Genomic DNA, 21,817 nt, shown 5'->3' with positions numbered 1-21,817 from the left:
GTACAGTTTTTGGCATGTGAATGCAAGGAGAAGTGCCATCTGTTGGCTCTATAAATCAAGGTCTGCGTTATGGAAGAAATGTTGTGTTAATTTGGAAAGTAAATTAGAGTGTCAATACACCCCAGACACAGAACATGTAGACAAAAGGAAGGGTGATTTTGAAAGAAGTGCTGGGGCGGTGTGTGTGTGTGTGCGTGTACAAGAGAAGCCTTTGTCCCTACCCCACCGGGTGATCACAGCTGGGACAGACCTCTATGGAAGGCTGCTTCATTACTCCCACCACACCCGGTCATCTATCTCCTGCTTCTGTCTTCATATAAGCTACTGTAAACAGGAGAAGTATTTTGTCTTTAATTGGCATAATATGGTTTGATAGCCCTCTCCTTTCAGCATGTTGCTTTTCTTTTACTCACAGCCATTCCCCTCTCCCCCCAGGGGATTTAAGCCTTAGGAAATTAAAGCAAGCCCCTTGTGCTCCAAGCATAACTGCTATTCTCATCACCATTCGTGTTTGATTTCCACATTTAATGTTAATTAATGTGGAATTAATCTAATTAATGTTAATTAGATTCTCTGTTCAGGTTGAACTCCTGTATGAGAGTGGTCCAGATCCTCAAGACAACTCAATGGTCATTATTGTACATGACATGTAGGAGTTCATTTCTGAAACTCCTTATTCCCTAAAATATAATTCATATAATAAGGGACAGAATTAGACAATAAGGCTGGTATTTGGTGATGGTGGTTTCCTGTGACAGGTTTGTTTAGTGCAATAATTGCACACAATCTGAAACTGACAAATCTGCAATGATAAATACAAATACACAAACATTTGTTTGCCATTAAAACAAGGTGGAAGTTTAGGAGTTTGGAGGAAAGGCAGGAGAGGGGGGAAAGGCCGGATGGAGCTAAGGATGAAGTCCTTACTAATTGTAGATGGATTTTAGTGAGTACATGGCAACCAAGGAGTCAAGGAGTTAAAAGGAGGAAGCCGCTGCCATGGTCAAGTATCTACTAGCGGGAGAAAAGACCAAGGTTAGAGCAAGAACAAGTCAACAGGTTTATATATATAATTGAGGGCTGGTTCAACAGCTTTCCTGAAGCAGATTAGGAGCAGTAAACATATGAAGCAGTAGCCAATTGTGGTTTATTGAGGAAGAAATCAAGAGCTAGTAGCATTTAAGAGCAGGCTGTTATCTATCATACTTGGGCAATGTGTGTGGTGGGGATTTAGGTATTAGGACAAACCACATCCTGTTAGGCGGATGTGCACAGTGAAGGTGGTCATGGCACAGTGTGACAACAGCTAGTTACAGAAGGCTGTGATGAAGATGGCCTGGAATTAATAGGATAATGTTGGGGTTTGGTGGCTTTATTTGGAAGACAGGATGTCCAGGGAGTAGGGTGGAAAAATCCGGACAATGTTGGCACCTAAGAATTTTAAAGATATTTTTCTAGTCCAAGACTGGAGGCCCAGCAACAATGACTATGCTAATACTGGTGGGTGCCAATCACTACATGTGTTCATTTCCAAATCTCTGTGGTAATGGCTTGGAAAGAAATGTAACTATGGAGGAAGAAGAGAACTGTTGTCAGTTATGGGGTTACTCTGTAGGAGGAAATGGAGGTAAGTAGATGTGAAGAGAATCTTCCTGACCTTTTACTTTAGGTTAAATAACCTGTAGCAAATATACACTAACAACCATATATCTGGACTTTTGCACTCAAGCACTACATATGGGAATAAAATATGTTTTACAAAAACCATACAATAAAAACAGTATTGAAAAGCCCACTTTTTAACCATGCTGATGCTGTATAGTACATGCATTTTGAGAGACTGATGGTTAAAATATTATTAAACTAGCTGACCTAGCGCAGAGCACCAGCACCCCTAGTTCTATCTTCCCCCATCTTCATTTTGCGCTCCCCCCTTCAGCCCCAGTTTGTGCTCCCCCCTCTTTCAGCCCCATTTCGTGCTCCCTTGGCGGCCGGCTGGGCCACTGCTTCTCCTCTCTCAGCGGCTGGCTGGCCAGACCACCACTTCTCCAGCTGCCGCTTCTCCTCCCTTGATGGCCGGCCGACCAGTCTGGCCACTGCTTCTCCTCCCTGGCTGCTCGGCCATTCTCCTTGCCAGCAGTTTCTTTCTGCCTGTCCCCACCACTAATCAGCAGCTCGCTCATGAACTCTCACGAGATCTGCCACGCATGGGATTAGCGATGGGAACATTTAAGAGAATTATATATACAGTATACAAGATAGAAAGATGTATATGCTACTATTCATGTCAAGAAACCTCTCAGGGCAACTAATACTCTGTGTGAAATAGTTTCAAGTGTACATCCATGTTGATGTAGCAATGGTCTAAGATTTTCATGGAGACCTCATGAAATATTGACTGGGTAGGACTGTTGTAGAGGTGGTGACCAGCATCGGATGGGCTGGCCTGTTATGTAGCAGAGATGAGGGGCAGCGTGTTAATCAGGGTGAATTTTCAGTGATATCTGATAAAACAATAGCAGTCTAAGTTGGCTATGAAGCCTATTTGCAGTTCTGGATATGGCAGTCATGTGATGTTAGACATGTGGGACATGACTGATTTTAGAACATGGCAGTGCTTTGAGGAGATGTGGAATGTATACAGTGGCTGATTGCAGAGCTTGTGATGTTTTATATTGTGTTGCACTGGTTGAGTGTGGTCTCTCATCAACACTGGGCATGGTGGCAGGAAACCTCAGCAAAGGACTGAACAAGACAAAGAGCAATGGCTTCCACTTGCAGTTTACCATAGAAGCTAGAGACTCTCCCTTCCTGGAGCTTCAGCCTACCTGTGTATCTCTCCTGTACATTTTCAGTCTAGGGAGCACCTAGACTGAACGGCCCATGACAATACAACTTCCAGTTTGGAGTGATGTTACAAAATCACTTAATCCAGATTAGTTACCTCATAAAGGCCTGGAATCATTTTCCCTTCACATTTTCAAGCAGTAAAGGGGAATGCTAATCCATGTTTAGGAATACTGAACCAGCACTGGTAATTCAAACTAGGTTAATTTCTTTCAGAGGTCAAGCATTATGGTCTCGTGTTCATGGCATAAATTCTAACATAAACAGGGATGTTACAATGGCTGATCCATACTTGGGTCTCTCATCCACATCAGGACTGGCAATAATATATTCACAGGATTTCAACAGAGATGAGTCTCATAGATGCTAAAGCAACATGGTGGGATTACTGTAAGGTTTCTTTAGGATTAAGTGTTGTAGCTGTGGGACTGAAGAGGGATGACCTGGTGGTGCTGTGTTTGCCTTATAGCAAGGCTGTACAACTTGGTCCCTCCTACTGATGCTGGACTGTGGCTCCCATTATCCCCAACTATTGCACTGTGGTTAGGAATGATGGAAGCTGCAGTCCAAAAACAGCTCGAGGGCTGTTCAGCCCTGGCTTATGGCAAGGTGGGGTCACCATGGCAGCTGATACAATACTGCTTTGCAGGCCATCTTTGAACCTCAGTAGTTGATAAGGTAGTCAGTTGTGACTGGACACAATTTCTTCTGCGAGACATAGCAGAGTGTAAAGATGAAGGGTCATACTCACATGCTTGAGATGCAAGAAGTCTCAGGTTCAATCCAAGGCATCTGCAGACTGCCGCACAGATAACAGGACTAGGAAGCGCCCTGCCCCAAACCCTGAAGAGCTGCTGCCAATCAAGAGCAGACAATCCTGAGCTGACTCAGTAGAAGGCAAGTTCACCTGTTCCTCAGGTGTTATTGGTGAGATGTTTCACTGAAGCTTGACTTGAAAGGGCTTCTTTTGCTCCAGGCCTTTGGACCAGGTCAACAACTTGAGTGTTATGGGGTCTCTGTTAATGATGATGTTTCAGGTGATGCTATATGTCATGGGGACGTCCTGCCCATATAGGGAAAGGGCTGTCACTCAGTGGTGATAAGAGCATCTGCTTTGCATGCAGAAGGTCCCACATTCACTCCCTGACGGCATCTCCAAAACAGGGCTGGCAGAGACTCTTGCCTGAAACCTTGGAGAGCCACTGCCAGTCTGTGTAGACAAGACTGAGCAAGAGCCACCAAGGGTCTGACTCGGCAGAATGCAGTTTCAGGGCTGTAGCTACGATTGAGCAGACGGGTTCAAAGAACCCCGGCCCCCCAGCTCCTGAGGGCCCCCCTGCTCCACCCCTCGCTATTTCCTCTTCCATTATCTCCCTCACTCCGAGGGGCTGCTGGGGAGAGGAGCGAACACGGGTCCTCTCTCCCCTAGCTAGGCTCCTGTGCAACTTATGTCCCTAAGAGTGCCAGGTGCCGCAAGCGCTTCTTCTACATGCAATTAAGTGGGAGACCTTTCTAATGTGGGTCTTCAGCTGAGGCATTATTTCCAATGCCAAGTGTGGCTGCGGTGGAGAAGCTTCGTACCCCCTAAAGCCATCCTCGGCCAGTGTGGCTCTCACGTGAGACATGACTTGTGGAAAGGAAGGCGCCTCAGCCGTGGCCGGGCGTGGAGGTGGGGTTCTCTACCTCATGCCCCCTGGAATCTAGGGACTGCAAGGGAGGAGAGCTGGTCTTGCGGTAGCCAGCACGACTTGTCCCCTCAGCTAAGCAGGGTCCACCCTGGTTTGGATTTGAAGGGGGGACTGGGAGAGTGAGCACTGGGAGAGCTTCCCCTTGAGGGGATGACGGAGCCGCTCTGGGAAGAGCAACCAGCTTCCAAGCCCGTTGCTCCAAGGCATCTCCAGGAGAGGGCTGGGAGAGACTGCTGCCTGCAGCCTTGGAGAAGACGCCGCTGCCAGTCTGTGAAGGCAATACGGAGCTGGACGGACCCAGGGTCTGACTCAGTATATGACAGCTGCCTCTGTCCCCTTTCGGCAGGCAGGCAGCTGGACGCAGGAGCCAGAGACCTGACTGCATGAGGAGAAACGACCATTGCAGCACCAGCCCCTCCAAGACACTGCGTGGCATTCCTGCAGGGATGGATATTGGGGGCGGGGGGGGCGCAGCAGCAGCAGCTGTCATTGTAGAGGCTGCCAGGGGGGCTCGCGGGGGGGGGGGGTGCGGGGCAGCAGCCGCCGCCGCCGCCCTGGCTGAGGTAAGCGCTGTGCCCGTTGCTGGGGGGGGGGGGAGGGGCTGCTGGGAACGTTGGGCCATCCAAAAAGAGAGAGACCCCAACGGCGTTTCCCGCCCGGGCTCTGCCGGGCTCCGATTGGCCGAGGCCGCCGCCTCCTCCAGCCCGCCACCCCGCCCCGGCCCCGGGGCTCGCGCGCGCCGCTCTCCTCCGCCCCCCACCCCGCCAACCCCAGCAGCAGCAGCAGCGCGCGCTCGGTCTCTTGCAATGCGCGCAGCAGCAGCACACAAGGGCTGGTGGCCAGGGCGGGGCGGGGGGGGAGATGTTGTTTTGCCCTCTCCGCCACCAGGCTTGGCTTCTCCTCCTCCAACGAACAAGGTTTCATTTCATGTCTTGCAAAAGCCCAGCCCCACCTGGTGCCCCCCGTGCAACAACTACTGCGCTCCCTGGTCTGTCAGTGTGTGTGTGTGTGTGTGTGTGTGTGGTGCGCGCGCGCGCTGTGCGTTTTGCAACAGCCCGGAATTCTCTGTGCAAGAGGCGCCCTCTTTCTTCTCCCCCCCCCCCTTTGCAATGTTTGCATCTCTGGAAATAAATAAATAAATAAATAAATGGCGGGGGGAGGGTGGTTCACGGCAGTCTTTCGCGATGCGATGCATGGGAGAAATAAACAACCCCAAAGGCTGAGGTGGGGTGGGCAGAAGAGGTTTCCTCTCCTCCTCCTCCTCCTCCTCAGCCCTCCCCGCAGCTCACACGGCGGCACCATTAACACATCGCACGCAGCATCCTCATCCCGCCCCCTCCCCACCCTCGCCCTCCCTCCCTCCTTTCTCCATTGTCTGCAATTGGCAGCAGACAAGACTCAGCATCCGGGGGGGGGGGGTGAGGGGAGAGACGAGGCCAATCTGCTGTCGTCCCCTCCCCGCAACACACACACACACCCCTGCCCTTAGCATCCTCTCTCCCTGCCCGCGCCAGGCCCGCGCCAGGCTCACGCCCTTCCCCACTTTCTCCTGTCAAACCGGACCAGCTTCAATGACTGCGCCCCCCCCCCCGGGCCAGCCAATCCCTCGATTCCTCCTGCGCGTTTGAATGAGAACAATGTTGCGAAGAAGCTGCCGCTCGCCAGCCCCAGCCTGCGCGATGCCCACGGAAGGAGCCAGCCCGAATCCCCCCCACCCCCACCCCGCAACTCTCCAGCTCCCCGCCCTGCCCTGGACCCCTTCCATGCCGAGGTTTTCTCTCCTCCACCGCCCGTCTTGCTCTGTTTTGCACACCGTTAAAAGTCTGACAGGCAAGCAACCCCACCACAAGGAGGACCCCTGGCTATTTATTTATTTTATTTATCAATCACAGACACCAATGGCAAACAAACCATTTTTAAACATCAGGGCCCCCCCCTCCCTCCCCTGCCCCCAACCCCATTGTTTGTGCTGTACATGCTGGAGTTGGTTTAGCCCCCCGATCCTGCCTGGAGGGGCTCTCTCAGCATGAAGGGCTGTGGGAGCAGCAGTCCCTCCCCAAGCCAGGCGCCTCCTAATATCACCCCCCTCCAAGCAGGGCGTGGGGCGGGGGGGGGAGAGAGAGCATCACCCCAATGCACCTTTGGAAATGGACGCAAGCAAAAGAGCCCTGGGGGAGACGGGGCACCGCTCAAGCCCAAATGCAGCCGCGCTTGCCTCGGCGCGTCCAAACCAAACCTCCAGGAATTCTCCACACTACACACACACACAGAGGCACCCGTGCGGAGCATCAAGCCCACCGAGGAGGCGACGAAGAGCCCTGTTTGGCCACAAGCAGCCACATCTCTCGTCCCTTGCTGCAGGGCAGGCGGAACTGTCTAGGAAAATCGCATCCAGTCAAGCGGAGGCTGTGCATTTTCCATCACTCTCTTGTGCACCAACCCCCCCCCCCCCGCAAAAAAGACGCTCACCGCCCCAGGAATGCAACAATGCGGAGTGTACCTGCGGTCCCGAAGAAGAGCAAAGTCCAGGCGAGGTTCTGGCTTCCCAGCATTGTCATCAGCGGGATGGCGAGAGGAACTTTTGCTGCCAGATAGATCCCCCCCGCCCTTCAGTAGGAACCTGGGCGGCTGAAGGCGGGAGATTCAGGTGCAAGGCGAGCAGGAGGCGTTCAGACGAAGAAGGAGGAAAGTCCCCAGAATTAGCGTGTGGTTTGGATTATTGTTATTGTTATTTTGGCAGCGGCTCCTAGATGCTTTCAGGAGATGATCAGAGAATGAGTGACAGTCCTGGCCTCAGCACCCAGGCACGGCAAGAGATCCCTGCGCCGCCCTGGATTGGCTTCGGTGGGGCTGGCGAGGGAGGAGGGGCGCGGCACCTCACTGTGTCCTTCCACCCAGACTGGCCACAAATAGTGCCGTGCAAGAGGCATCAAGGAAGACTGGAGAGAGAGAGGGAGAGAGGAGCACGAGAGCCTGGAGAAGCCGATGCAACCGCTTGCAAAAGGCGGCCTGGGTCTTGGAGGATCGGGATTCCTTCCCACTCCGGAGGGCGAATGGCATTTGGATTTCCTTGGGAGGAGGGGGGGAGGCAATGCACCAGCTGCAGAAAAAGCATGCCGGCGACTATTTAGACATGCGTTTTCTACTGCGCGTCAGGAAATGGTAGCACTGTTTCTTTAACGGAAAAGAAGTCCGAGAAGAGTTGACTTGGGGTCTTCTTGGCTGAGCTGTTTTGCCAAAAAAAAAAAAAAAAAATCAGGGATGTTTTGCTCTGCCCAATCAGGCTGCGAGGCGCTCCTAGTGGCTAACAATAAATTGTTTTGTATAACAATAAATGGCAAAGCAATCAATTGTTTATTGTTATCGTCAGACTTGTTTGAAAACATGCAGACCTCAGTGGCCGCAAACAAACTGGCCCAAGAGCATCATAAGGAGAGCAACAACAAAAAGGCCCCCAGCTTTGGGACGAGAGGGGGCTGGAGCCTTGCTGGTGCCCACCACTTGCTTGCCTCCTGGGACCAATCCAGGGAAGGGTGAGCCGTGGCCATTCACTTGCTTGTCTCTCTCCTGTCACTGCTTCAGGAACAGAGCCCCATGGATGGGGGCCGTGTCTGCCGCCCAGCAACGCCAGCTCCTGATAGAGGCCCTGAGCAAGGAGAGCCCCCTGCAGCAAAGGCAGAGGCCAGCCTGGGATCCCCCGCCCCCACTTAAATCTGCTCCCACACCTCAAACAAGCCGTTGTGCCAGAATCCAACCTGCAGCTCTTCCAGCCAAGAGATCTGGATATTTGATCACTGTGCTTATTCAAGAGTCCCAAGCACTCAGAGAAATAAAGCAACTAACTCAGGCCTTGTCTGCAAATGTCAGAGTGCAGGAACATAGGAAGCTGCCGTATACTGAGTCAGACCATTGGTCTATCTAGCTCAGTATTGTCTACACAGACCGGCAGCAGCCAGCTTCTCCAAGGTTGCAGGCTGGAGTCTCTCTCAGCCTTATCTTGGAGATGCTGCCAGGGAGGGAACTTGGAACCTTCTGCTCTTCCCAGAGCGGCTCCATCCCGAGGGGAATATCTTCCAGTGCTCACACTTCTAGTCTCCCATTCAAATGCAAACCAGGATGGACCCTGCTTAGCAAAGGGGACAAGTCATGCTTGCTACCACAAGACCAGCTCTCCTCTCCTGGTGCTCCTTGCATGTTTCAGGATGTGTGCATATCCTCAGCCAGCCCAAGACAGCAACCCCATTCTCTTGCTCAGCTATGTTATTACCCAGGTAAAGGTCAAGTGTGCCATCAAGTCGATTTCGACTCCTTGCTCCCACAGAGCCCTGTGTTTGGCTTTGGTAGAATATAGGAGCAGTTTACCATTGCCTCCTCCTAAGCAGTAGATGCCTTTCAGCATCTTCCTATATCGCTGCTGCCCGATAGAGGTGTTTCCCAAAGGCTGGGAAACATACCAGCGAACCGGCAACCTTCTGCTTGAAGCAAGTTCAAGGCAGGGGGAAAGAGTCCCTGGATAAACAAGGGCTCTTCATGCCTCTCCAGTGCACCTGCCGGCTGATCACACCCACAATACCTGTTAGTTATATATACATCAGTCTTTGGAAGGGCATTTACTGGAAGGAAACCAAGAAGGGTGATGTAATGCCACCTGCAGAAAAAAGCGTTCAAGAGCAAAATACTTCAGATGAGAATTCCATCTTAAACTCAGTTCCTGAACCTAGATCCTATTGATTTGAGCAGAAACTACTTGCAAGATCCCAGCCTAAAGAAGGGAGGCAGGGAGATTAACAGAAGTAATTCCCCCCACGATTTGGCATATATTAGAGGGCATGCAATGAATGACATTAGCATGCCACAGGTTTTTTAAACACGCCTGTTTCTGAAAGCATTTCCCCCACACAGTGCACAAGTTGATCTCTGGAACCCACTGCTACTGGAGGTTGTGACAGCTAACAAGAAAACTGAATTTTAAAGAAAAGACTAAGCTACATTCATGGGTGACACAAGTATCTGGGAAGGCAGGTTATGGGGAACAAGGCACATGGGTCCCAAAATTCAATGAACTGAAACAGAATTTGAGGATGTCAGCAGTGTGGACTACTATTATATACTGGGGAAGCCAGCCTGGAACTGCTTCAAAAAGCACCAGCTCAGAGTCACTTGCAGCAAAAGGATGAACAGGGCGGGGCATTCAGTCGACAGCAGTTGCCACGAGAACAGCAATGGTTTTCCCCAGCTGCCACAATCACAGGAATCGCATCCATCCATCTAATGGCTGCTCCACATCACATGTAAACTGGTCCTCTGAATGCAGCTTCCCATGTGGTTCACAGTCTAATTGCATCTCCATGCAATTTGGTCAAGAAAGCGTCTTTCAAATAACTTCTGTGTGGAGTACCACCAGACAGAAGCCCTTTGGGGCAGTCCCGATGCAGCTCTTGTGCTGACTATCCGAGAGAGTTTTCTGGGGCTGATGGAGCATTACACCAGAGAAAAGCTGTTCTTTGGGATGGTGAAAAATCTGCAGCTGAACTGTTTGCAAACAGAAGTAGTCAATGAATTATATTTGCAACAACACTCTTTTACTTACAAATATTGTAGGAACCATTGCTGAAAATACCATCCTTAGTAGACCAGCTCATCCTTTCTTGACAATTTCTTATTCTGAGAGCCACCCATGAGAGGATTTGTGAAATCTCAGGGGGACTTGTTGTGGAAGCTTCAGAACAGAATGCTTCTTTTTAAAAAGAAAGAAAGGCGTTTGAGGTTGAATTAATTGGAAGAAAAAAGCAATTGTTTTCTACAGGTAAACGCTCCACTCTAACCTCATTTTGTGTAAATTACTAGAAAGTACTTCAGATGAAAACGCCCCTCTGTCGCAACATGCAACATAATTTGACTGAGATGATTAACTGTTCTTTCCATTTAAAAGGAAACTTAAAATGCAGGTAATTGTTTGCTTTCTGATTGCAGGAGGAATCCTCGGAACTGCAGTATGGCATGTCAGAGAGGGGCTGAGAAGTGCAAACCAATTGATACATCCTATTAAACATAATTTAAAACAGAAACTGGAGAAGAAACTGTGGCAGGCAGGCAAGGTATGAAAGTTTTACTCTTTGAACATTCATCTCCACCCTTCTCCAGAAATATGAAAGTGTGTTCATGTGAACTCTGCTTTCTGTTGGTCATCTTAAAGAGAGAGGTGTATAAGGTCATGATGTTAGAACCACAGTGTCCCATTGGACAAGACAGCGAGAAAAGCTGGTCTTGTGCTAGCAAACATGAACTATCCCCTTTGCTAAGCAGGGTCTGCCCTGGTTTGTATTTGAATGGGAGACCACGTGCGAGCATTGTAGAGGATGGGGCCACTCTGAGAAGAGCACACTTGCATGCAGAAGGTTCCAAGTTCCCTCCCTGGCATCTCCAGAGAGACTCCTGCCTGCAGCCTTGGAGAAGCTGCTGCCAGTCTGTGCAGACAATACTGAGCTAGACAGACCAATAGTCTGACTCGGTATAAGGCAACTTCCTATGTTCCTAAATAAGCTGCATTTTTTAAAAATGAAGTTGAGAGGTTCCTCTTTTGACTACTCATTACAAATTTCCTCTGTAAATTACTGGAAAGAAAAGATAGCTTTTTAAAAAGAGGGTTCTATACTGGCTCATAATGGTTTGAGCACGTGCAAGTTCATACAGCGCCACCTGGGAATTGTATTGCAGCAGCCTTCCCGTTCTTGCATTTTGCTTAATTACATATGCGATGGTCACCATGCAGCACCAGTTCTGACGCCCTGCCTGGCAACAGAAGAAGCAGCATTATGCATAAATGAAGTGGCCTTAAACGGACTCAAACAATTGGTCTAGCTAGCTCTGCATTGTCTACACTGGAGGCTCCCGGCAGTGGGTACTAGTCCCCCTAGGGGTACTTGAAGAGCTCCCAGGGGGTACTCAGAGCTCTCCTACCTCCCCACACTGCATCCACACTATTTAAACTGCCCTGAGCCATTTGGAAGGGCCGTATACAAATCAAATAAATCAATAATCCCCATCTGAGGATCGCCAGCTTGAAGCCAATGCGTCTTCAGTGATGTGTCTGATGAAGAAGGGGAAGGAGGAAGAGAAAGACCCTCCCTCTGCCCCTGATTGGCTGACTATATGCTGAAGCTCAGCATAGCCCTCCCCTCAGGCTAGCTGACAGGCCTCAGAAAATTAGCACCCAATACTCCCATTGAAATTAGCAGGACAAGTAAACTTGTCCCATTAATTTCAGTAAGACTGCTTATGAAAAACTTAGTGTGGATGTGAGCCCATGACCAGAGGAGTAGCCTATATATCGCTAACTCTAGCACTTATTTGTTTATTTAACACATTTCTATACCACTCAAAACTTGTGTCTCTGGGCACTTTAATTTGTATTGTTATGTATATATGTGTACACACACACACACATATACAAGTTTAAATGTTACAGTAATGAGACAGGCTACTCCAGTCACCGGCTTCCATCCAGATTAAGTTATTCATAAACAGCCTTACTGAAATTAATGAGACAAATTTCCTTGTCCTAATAATTTCAACGGGAGTAAGCCAGTGACTGGAGTAGCCTGTTCCATCACTGTAACAACTCTATAGAGTGCCTATAAAATCATAGGAACATAGGAAACTGCCATATCCTGAGTCAGACCATTGGTCTATCTAGCTCTGTATTGTCTTCACAGATTGGCAGCGGCTTCTCCAAGGTTGCAGGCAGGAATCTCTCTCAGCCCTATCTTGGAGATGCTGCCAGGGAGGGAACTTGGGACCTTCTGCTCTTCCCAGAGCGGCTCCATCCCCTAAGGGGAATATCTTCCAGTGCTCACACTTCTAGTCTCCCATTCATATGCAACCAGGGCAGACCCTGCTTAGCTATGGGGACAAGTCATGCTTGCTACCACCAGACCAGCTCTCCTCTCCTATCGCTATAGGGTTCCTGAGCAGAGAGTTTGCAACAGAAGGGGTACACTTGTTTTAAAAAGGCTGGGGACCGCTGCCCTACACTGCTCCAGCTCTCCACAGTTCTGGACAGGTTCCCTTCCACACTTGGTGATGCCAGGGATTGGACCTGGCACCTTCTGCTTGCAAAGCCTGTGCTCTACCACTGAGCTATGACCCACTACCACCATTCTCCAGAGAGTGAACCACTGGCACTCCAGTCTACAGCAAGGGCAGTCCTAAGTTCTGAACATGCATCAACAGCAGCTACCAGCCTGGTTTAATAAATGCTGACCTGAAGGCACAAAAGCAAGACACATCTCGTTATTAATTATGAGTGGATCAGCATTTCTGTGCAACAATGCCCAATTTGTACCAGGAATAAACACTTCAAGAAATTAGAGATGCCCATGAAACACGTTTTTCAAATCATTTCAAATTTGAATTGGATTCCAAAAATTCAATTCGAATCCGAATCAGATTCGAATTCAGCATGAACATTCAAATCAGATTCAAATTCAGCACAAAAATTTGATTTGAATTCAAATCAAATTTGAATCAATTTGACCATTTTTTGGTCCCTTTTTTAACCAATCGGGGCCTGAATGATTTTTTTTTAAAGAGTCCAACAGCTCTCTTTAGAAAGTAAACCTGCAGGGCCAACCGGCAGGCTAACTGCAGCTTGTCATTTGGCGCCAAGATGCCAACCCTGGACACTCCTCCACTGCCTTAAAAAAAGGAGGTAATCAAGGACAGGCAATTGGGATTTGTTGGGCAGCAGGAACAAAAAGAGATAGGAAGGGTGTACCAAAGGGGTCATAAGCCACAGGAGTTAAGATGAAATCACCAGACTCCCAACAATCCAGTCACAAACCCATACATCTAAAAATGTGCCTGCTTCCAATTTTAAATAAATATGGATCTGCTTACGTCTTCAGAGCTTGAACCAAACTCTGTTCTGCTGCTTTCCGGGAATTCGTTAACTCGTTGTTGCATCAGCTGACACTCCTGGGCCAATTATACACATGCAAGCAAAATTAAAAGCTACAGGGTTGCTGCATCAGCCCAGGAACTCCTTGCTTACTGATGCTAGCAGTGGCCAAAGAGATGTCCTCAGGAAGCTTTCTACCATGCCATACAAAGGCATGGTAGGTTGAAATATCTATCCCTGGTTGTTTGTTCCAGCTTCTGGTAGACTGTTTCTTTACTTGGAGGTTCCATTTTAGTTGCTAGTGCTGCCCAAGCCAAGCAACCTTTTTTACAGCCACCACTGCTTGTGGTCCTTCCCATCATGACATTCTGCAGCCATATGCATTAGGATATGAATCATGTAGAGCACAAAGACGCACGTCCTTTTGTTTACCAAATCACTTAATTGGATGACCTCAAGTTGTCATGATTCAGAAGACAGAAGATTTTCCTTTTACTCACCCTCTCCACACAGTTTTATTAATTAAGCAGAGAAGATGCAGAAGCAGCAAGCGACACACATCAGGACAGGGCACCAGTGCCCCACACAGGAGCCAAGAAGCATGCTGCTCAGTTTGTAGCAAGCTGCCTCTTTTGTCCAGTTATAGCCAGCTCCACAGGCACAGAAATGTACAACCCGAATGATATACTGAAAACCCAAAGTGGCTTAGAGCACTAGTTCCCAACCGGGGAGTCTCCAGATGTGTACGGACCTGTTTGGAGGCCCTTTTATGAGTCTCCGAACAGGTTCGAACACCGGGCAGTCCGAAGGGTTCAAAGGCAGGGGGGATAACTTTAAGGGTGGGGGAGGGTGCATTTATGGGGGGGCCCCCGCCACATTTCGCCCGCCAGTACTTGCTTAAAAACCAGCTCGGTGGGTTAGCAGAATACCTCCCTGCCACTCCATCTGTTCCTCGGACTGGAAGTGACCAGAAGTAGCGCGTGCGCATGTGCACATTGGGCGTGCACGCATGCTGAGTTTGCTCATGCTGGGCGCACGTGCCGACATGCACATATGCACATGCTACTTCCGGTCAGTTCCAGTCTGAAGAGCGGACGGGGCAGCAGGGAGGTACGTTGCTGCCCCACTGGGCTGGTTTTTAAGCAAGCACCAGAGGGGGAAACGTGGCGTGGCGTGGCGGTAAGTGCACCCTCCCCCACCCTTAAAGTTATCTCCCCCACCTTGAACCCAGCCCCTGCTGGTTCCATGCACTTCCCTACTAGGTAGCTAGGGATGAAGGGAGTTACAAATACAACTTATTTATAGACCACTTTTCAACAAAAGTTCCCAAAGCAGTTTCACAGAGAGGGGGAGAGAGAGAATGGCTCCCTGTCCCCAAAGGGCTCACAATCTAAAAAAGAAACAGAATAGACACCAGCAACAGCCACTGGAGGGATGCTGTGCTGGGGGTGGAGAGGGCCAGTTGCTCTCCCCCTACTAAATAAAGATAATCCCCCACTTTAACAAGGTGCCTCTTTGCTCAGTTAGCAGGGGATTGTAGGGGGCAGGGAAGTTGTAGTTCCTCAACATCTGGAGGCCCAGATGTTGGGCCTCCAGATGTTGGGAACCACTGGCTAAGAGGCTCTATTCAAGCAAACAACTAGCATACATACAATACTGTAACCTGAAACCATTTCCTAAAAAGCAGACATGAATTTCTAGGGAAAGTTGATGCCAAAAGATGAAGCTGCCACAGAAAAGGCCATGCAACAATGCCCCCGTGAATACACATTGCAACTTCAATTGTGGGAAACCAGCCCACAATTCAAAGGTTTCCAACCATACAGAGGTGTAATCTATTTGCTAAAGCCATGATGAATGGAGAAGTTCTTCTGCATGGGCCCCACTGAAAGGCAGCAAGGCAGTTGTCTCAAGCATCTGGTAGACTGCTTCTGAAGCTGGAGGTTCCACTTGTCACATCATTTGCAAAAATATTTCCCATTCTTCCATACACACAGCTAGGCAGTCTAGTTAGAATTAGCTTCCAAGCCTTTCAGAGGCTTTGAGGGGACATCTTTGCATACTTGAACAAAAGCAAAAGGTTGCAAAAGATCCCAAATAAAACTGCAAGTGTTAGATGATCTAACAATCCCGAGATTCAAGCAATAATTGATCTTTGAATGTCTCAGATTTACAAAAGAGACTTCTTTTCTCCCTAATGAGACTTAGGGAGGGGAAATCAAGCCTTTTTAGTAAGTCTGATAAAGAAAGATTTTGATCCTCAACAACTTAATGCTCGAATAACCTTTTTCTATTATTGCAGAAAAGGAAGTTGCTCTCACAGAGGACATCTTCCAGTTTGATCTTGCTTCATCTGTACATCTTTGTCATTTGAGCCTAACAAGAAGATGTTGGACTTTTGTACTTCTCCACCCTCTCTGGGTGAGGAGGCAGCTGGCACAAGACCCACAGTGCTTCTTCACTTCTTCACCTGTCAGCACACACACACACACACACACACACACACACACACACACACACACACACTTACACTTACTTTAAGGTAGCCTGCTATGTTCTTAAAGGTTGTTTGAGTCTGGCTCAAATGGCAATGTGTGCCCACACAAACACAGGTTCTTATCCATACCACCCAAACCGAAAAGAAATGTTTGCAGTGGCTTGGGGAAATTCCATATTTATTCAAATGGAAAATGACTCTGCATTTAAGATGACCCCCATGAAAAACAGAGGTTACATTTAGGAAGCTGCCATATACTGAGTCAGACCCTTGGTCCATCTAGCTCAGTATTGTCTACCCAGACTGGCAGCAGCTTCTCCAAGGTTGCAGGCAGGAATCTCTCTCAGGCTCAGCCAGCCCTATCTTGGAGATGCTGCCAGGGCGGGCACTTGGAACCTAGATGCTCTTCCCAGAGTGGCTCCATCCCTTGAGGGGAATATCTTACAGAGCTCACAAATCAAGTCTCCCATTCAAAAGCAACCAGGGTGGACCCTGCTTAGCTAAGGGGACAATCATGTTTGCTACCAAACAACCAGCTGTCCTCTAACAAAAATGTCTTCCGTGCCTTGTTAAAAGTTGCTAGAGATAGGGAGGCTCTTATCTCAGGGGCACATTGCACGCACGTTGGATGTTTCCGTCCGTGCAGAGCAGTTGGCCCACAGAGAGCTTGAAAGGCAAATTCTGAAAGTCTGACCCAGCATGACTGTGTCCTGTGGTCAACCCAATGAGTCATTTAGCTGCCATTTTGCGCAGACGTCAAGCCAGGTAGCAAAAGACAAATTGGCTTATATAACTGCTCATTCAATGCCTGATTCAGCATCTCAAGATTTTGAGAGGTCCTTCTGAAAGCTCTTCACAACATGCCATTTTTCCCGGTTGGGAACATCTCCGACATGTTGAGGGGGAAAGAATGTACTCCATGCAAGAGGCGAGGGCTTGCCTCCATCCTCTTCTTGTCCAGGCTGCCACTCTGCTAGGCTCCCAGATTTATCTGAGTGGTCCTGACTGGTCCTTAAGCACCATTGAGTTCCATTTGTCAGCAGGAAGGGCAACTCTCAGAGAGCCTCTTGAGTGTGCTTTGTGAAAATATAGGAGGAGGAAAACAGTGGCTTCAAGGGATGCACCCAGCGCCAAATTTCTAGGGAAAAAGAGATACCAAGGCTTAAAGCGCTCTGACCTAGCCATTCCTTCCAGCTCCTGAGGTGAAGGGGTTCACCATTGTTACTTAGTGGTGGGGAGGGGATGCACTAAGATGAACTTGTTCAGGAACATTTCCGTCTGTTCACATTTTGCAGAGTTGTACCCTGTGCAGAAGCTAAGCCCCAGAGGCCTTATGGACCACCTCAGGAGACCTGGGAGTATATATCCCAGTGGAACAGAGCCTCTAAATGGTTTGGTACCCCAAGGCACCATTTCAGTTGCTCCTCAAGGCAGGTTGGTTCTGGTTCAGAGACAATAAAAAACCAGGAGCCGGTGAGGGCTGCAGAGTGCTTGGTTGCTAAGGAAAACCCTGAAGGCACCTGGGAAGTGTGCACTGATCATGCAAGGAAGCAGGTGACCCTTCTACCCAACTCCACAAGTCTGAGTCTTCAAATTAGACTCCCACATGTTTTACTGCTAAGCTCTTGACTAGATAAAAGGGCCTTGCATCTTCCTGGTCTGCTGTGGGCGACAAAAGGTCAACCATCATATTTACGTGGGAAATAAAAACACTCCCAGAAGCATTTGAAAAAGAAGTGAAAAAGAAGTGAACAAGAAAGTAAAGAGAGAGCGAGAGCAGAATGCAGGCGTGGAAGCAGATGCCACCTAATAAAGAGAAATCTGCCTTTGTGAATGAAAGTGAAGGTGTGAAAAAGAGGGAGGGAGGACTCAGATCGGGAAACCAGAGAGCAGAAAGTTCATTCGCTTTGATGGCAGCTTCAGCATGACTACAAGACTGGGTCAGTGTTACATGCTTGGATGAGTCCCTCCCAGCCAACTTGCCCGTCACCTGAAAAGCCCCCTGGCTCAAAGGGGATTTTCCCTTCAGAGACTTAGCACAATTAAGAGGCTTCAGTCTCCCATGTTGGACATTCTGCTGATGATCTGCCTCCGTCTCCATTTGCCAACCAATCCTTCTGTTTGCATCAACAGATGCCTTTGCAGCTCTTGGGAATCCCAGACATGTGCTACTGACATGGGAAGAAGAACCCTGCAGGGCTGATTTCATGCCCTCCCCATCGCCTTCAGACCTGCATGCTCTCTAGACAGTAGACCAAAGGAGAGAACACATGGACACATCTGTGTTGTGTTAAGCGAACAAATTCCAGAAGAGGTAGCTGTGCGTTTGGCTGTTGTATATTGAACAGCAAAAAAAACCCACCACCCTCTTCATTACACGTTCGTCAAACACATGGATTGTGTCAAAAGCCATGCTGGACTACAGGAACTCTGCAATATTATGAATACCTTGTGAACTAGACAGAGAAAAAAGGGACAAGGGACTTTTGTGCTGCTCTGATTGTAACACTTATGGATTTTTTAAATATAATATTATATTCAAATATAATATTTCTTAAAGATATAACAGTCAGAGCTAAGAATGCAGCTCTGAACATAGGGGAGGTTGCTCTGGCCACTAGAACTCTTTAGAACTTCAGAAATGTTGATTTTCTGCAGTTAGCTAGAAGCAGAATTAAAACAGTGATTCCACACAGCCTTAAATATAATGCTATATTATTCAGCAATGTCCTCCCCCAAGTTTACTCACCTACCTGTTCTATTTAGCAAAAGTATCTTCCAGTGTTAATTGAGACTTTCCCATTTGCAGGTTCTGACCACTTTACTGCTTCCTGCTCAGCTTGGCTGGTAAAAGGTAAAGTGTGCCATCAAGTTGATTTCGACTCCTGGCGCCCACAGAGCCCTGTGGTTTTCTTTGGTAGAATACAGGAGGGGTTGACCATTGACTCCTCCTGAACAGTGTGAGATGATGCCTTTCAGCATCTTCCTATATCGCTGCTGCCCAATATAGTACCAGCGGGGATCTGAACTGGCAACCTTCTGCTTGTTGGTCAAGCATTTCCCCGATGGGCCACTTAAGGAGGACTAGCGATAAACTGTCCCTTCATCAGGTTGGTTTTTGCGTGTGTAAAGCTCCAATGCCACTATTGCTTTCCACTCTGAATCTGCCCACAGGCACCAACTCTTTGTTCAGTTCTCTCTCTTTATGGAGGCCCACAGTGACTGATGCAATTAAAATCCCTGCTCAGTCCCCACTCTTTTTTCTGCTAAAAGAAGAATCCCAGTCATATGATTGCTTTAAAACTCATTTCTTGGTAATGGAAACCGTCCATTTGAGAACACGTTACTCAGTTGGATGAGAGGTTTGGCCAGACCCACCTGAATTTCAAGGGGGAAAACCTATTTTCTCATATAGAAGGATCTGCCCTAAACTGGAAGATGGTTAGTTTCTGCCAACGATTAATGAAACTTCCATGATTTGGTACACTGAGCAGTAACATCAGTCGTTCGTTCGTCGTAATTAAAAGGAAGGCTGGTGAGCTGGATTTATGATTAAGGAAGCAGCCATCTGAACCCTCACATTCCTCTGAACAAAGATGTGAACAATGACAGAGTTGCCGGTTCGACTTCAACCCATCATCCCACTTTGCTCTTCCAGTTGGCTTCTCATGTTGACTTCCAAAGAAGGATTCATCTTCAGCTGTAATGTATTCTGGACTACCCTTTTATAGATTAAAGAGTATTATTTTCTCTTAATTTAAGTAGCGTATTGGATTGTTGTTTGCAAGGACCATGATTTGCGGGTTTGGCATTCCTTCCTGAACTCCCAGCAAAGCCTCTCTGAGACAGTAAATCGGCGAGGTTGCCTTTAGTTGGCCCGTATTTGCTGTACACATTGAACGAACACAGAAACAGCAAAATGGTTGATGGTTTCATTTGCCGAGCCATTAATGAAACATAAAACAGATGTGTGAAACACTGTGTGAGTAATAGGAACTACATTACATATTATTTATCTGCAGAAATCAAGGGCTTAAGTGCAGAACAAGCACAAAATGTAGTTTCCCTCTTGACAGTACTGGGTCAAACTCTATTAAAAACTACTAAATAGAAGGCCTTGTGGCAGTGTTAAAATAAAAAAATCCATTTGTTATTTCAGCCTTGTTTCTTTTGGTTTGTAAAAAAGCTTTTGTAGTATAGCCTCCCATCCTCTTGTGCGTGCAGGTTTGTTCTAAATGTCATCTTTGTAGAGGTAAGCAGGGAATTGACTTTTATATCAGCTAGGGAGATCAGATTTATTCACCGAATAAGACAGATGCCATGTTCAAAATGTAGCATCAGAACAACATTACAAGCAATGCATCATCTATATATAGTACTCCTCAGGTAGAGACAGGTGGGAACTCCCCTCATCTCAGGTTCGGACTTAGTTACTTGGCTAAGCTACCTGGAGTATCTTAAGTTCTCTTCCCTCCACACAACCCTCTCTTTTAAATTAAATAGATACTGGCAGCAACCAAAAGTACTTACACAAATAGCGATGTTAATGGCTCGATTCTATGGACATATCTGACTCTTAATAATTCTGCATAAAGGAAAACACACCACAGGTATTGATTAGACACTTCATTATGAGCCATTCCTTCCAAGAAGGCGAAAATGGCAGAATTCTGGCTGCCAGACACTCCTACCCAGAGAGAAAAGAGATGAGACATGGCAATTATTTCAATAGTAGCTTCCGTGCACAAAATGCCTTGCAATTCTCACTTAAATTTTGTTCCAGCAACTCCTCTGTGCTGCAGATTGGACTAAGAGAGGGCTTCTCACACTTGGGTCCTCAGAGGTTGTTGGACTGCAACTTCCATCATTCCCAGCCACAATGGTCAAAGGCCATTGTGGCAGGGGATTATGGGAGTTGTAGTCCAAGAATCTTTCTGGGATGGGCAATACAGTGAAGACATTTGAAGAGGCAGGCAAAGACTTTCCAATTATCCAATGTGACTTGGAGAACTGACTCTGGGAGTTCATGCTGCTCTTTTCATCTTGCTGGCTACTTGATCATAGTACCTTCAATTCTCATCCCTGCATGCAAGACTCTTTTGATGTAAGTAGACACTGATGGCAACCATAAGGATGCTATACAAACAGCCATGTTTAATGGAAGACTTTATGGAACATATCTGACTCTTAACAATTCTGTTTTATGTGAACCACCCTGATAATTTTGATAGAAGGGCAGGATGGATGCAAATATATTCAATAAACATTTTTAAAAAGCTGTTTCTAATGCTCTCTTTGCTTCAACGATAAAGCAGTAAAATGGATGTTTAGAAGAGTATGCAATGCATGCTGGTTCCCAAGCCCCAGCCTACCCTGGACTCCTGCAAGGAAGGACATTTGAAAGGGGCAAGAGAGAGTCACAGTAACAACGCATAATTAAAACCACAGTCAAAAGCCAGCCACGTGCAATACAAGACTCAAATGCAAGCCGGTCTCATAAACTAAGAAAAGCTGCTATAAATGGAAGAATTCATGTGGGCCGCCTCTTGGGAGGGAATTGGATAGGAGGCTCACAGAAGAGGCTGTAGTGGTGAGTAGTACATGAAACACAGGAACATCCTCCAAACGTCACAACAGATGGCCAGCTCCTCACATCAGGAAAGAATCCCAAGAACAAAGGGAAGCAGTTCTGGGAACAGCAGCAGAGAACTGAAAGCGAAGGCAGTGGCCACTTTGTGGTTAGTTGTAGTGAGAAGTGCATCATATTGTGCATAGGAAAGTTTATTTCACACTGCACTCTTGTTTCACCAGTATTTGCCATTATGATCTCTGTAAGAGACAAGAAAGTCAGTCTGAGGACCTAGCCCAGAGCCTGTGGTTTTATAG

At 47.8% G+C, this 21,817-nt stretch overlaps 1 protein-coding gene across 6 annotated transcripts in view; it reads right to left on the bottom strand.

Moving 5' to 3' along the window:
* Positions 1 to 7,471, bottom strand: part of NCAM1 (neural cell adhesion molecule 1) — a 206,898-nt gene extending 199,427 nt beyond the window's left edge. For 2 of the 6 annotated variants that reach the window (XM_053270209.1, XM_053270210.1), the window contains exon 1: positions 7,036 to 7,453. In XM_053270209.1, the coding sequence (XP_053126184.1) occupies positions 7,036 to 7,093 (58 nt within the window). In that variant the 5' untranslated portion in view covers positions 7,094 to 7,453. Of the gene's footprint in view, positions 1 to 7,035 lie in introns of all 6 variants that reach the window. The other 4 variants (XM_053270205.1, XM_053270206.1, XM_053270207.1 and 1 more) reach the window with 4 other exon arrangements.
* Between the last annotated feature and the right edge of the window lie 14,346 nt (positions 7,472 to 21,817).

The sequence above is a fragment of the Hemicordylus capensis genome, chromosome 8 (assembly GCF_027244095.1).
Source record: "Hemicordylus capensis ecotype Gifberg chromosome 8, rHemCap1.1.pri, whole genome shotgun sequence".
Classification (NCBI taxonomy): Eukaryota; Metazoa; Chordata; class Lepidosauria; order Squamata; family Cordylidae; genus Hemicordylus; species Hemicordylus capensis.
This window is presented reverse-complemented; position numbering and strand designations above follow the sequence as displayed.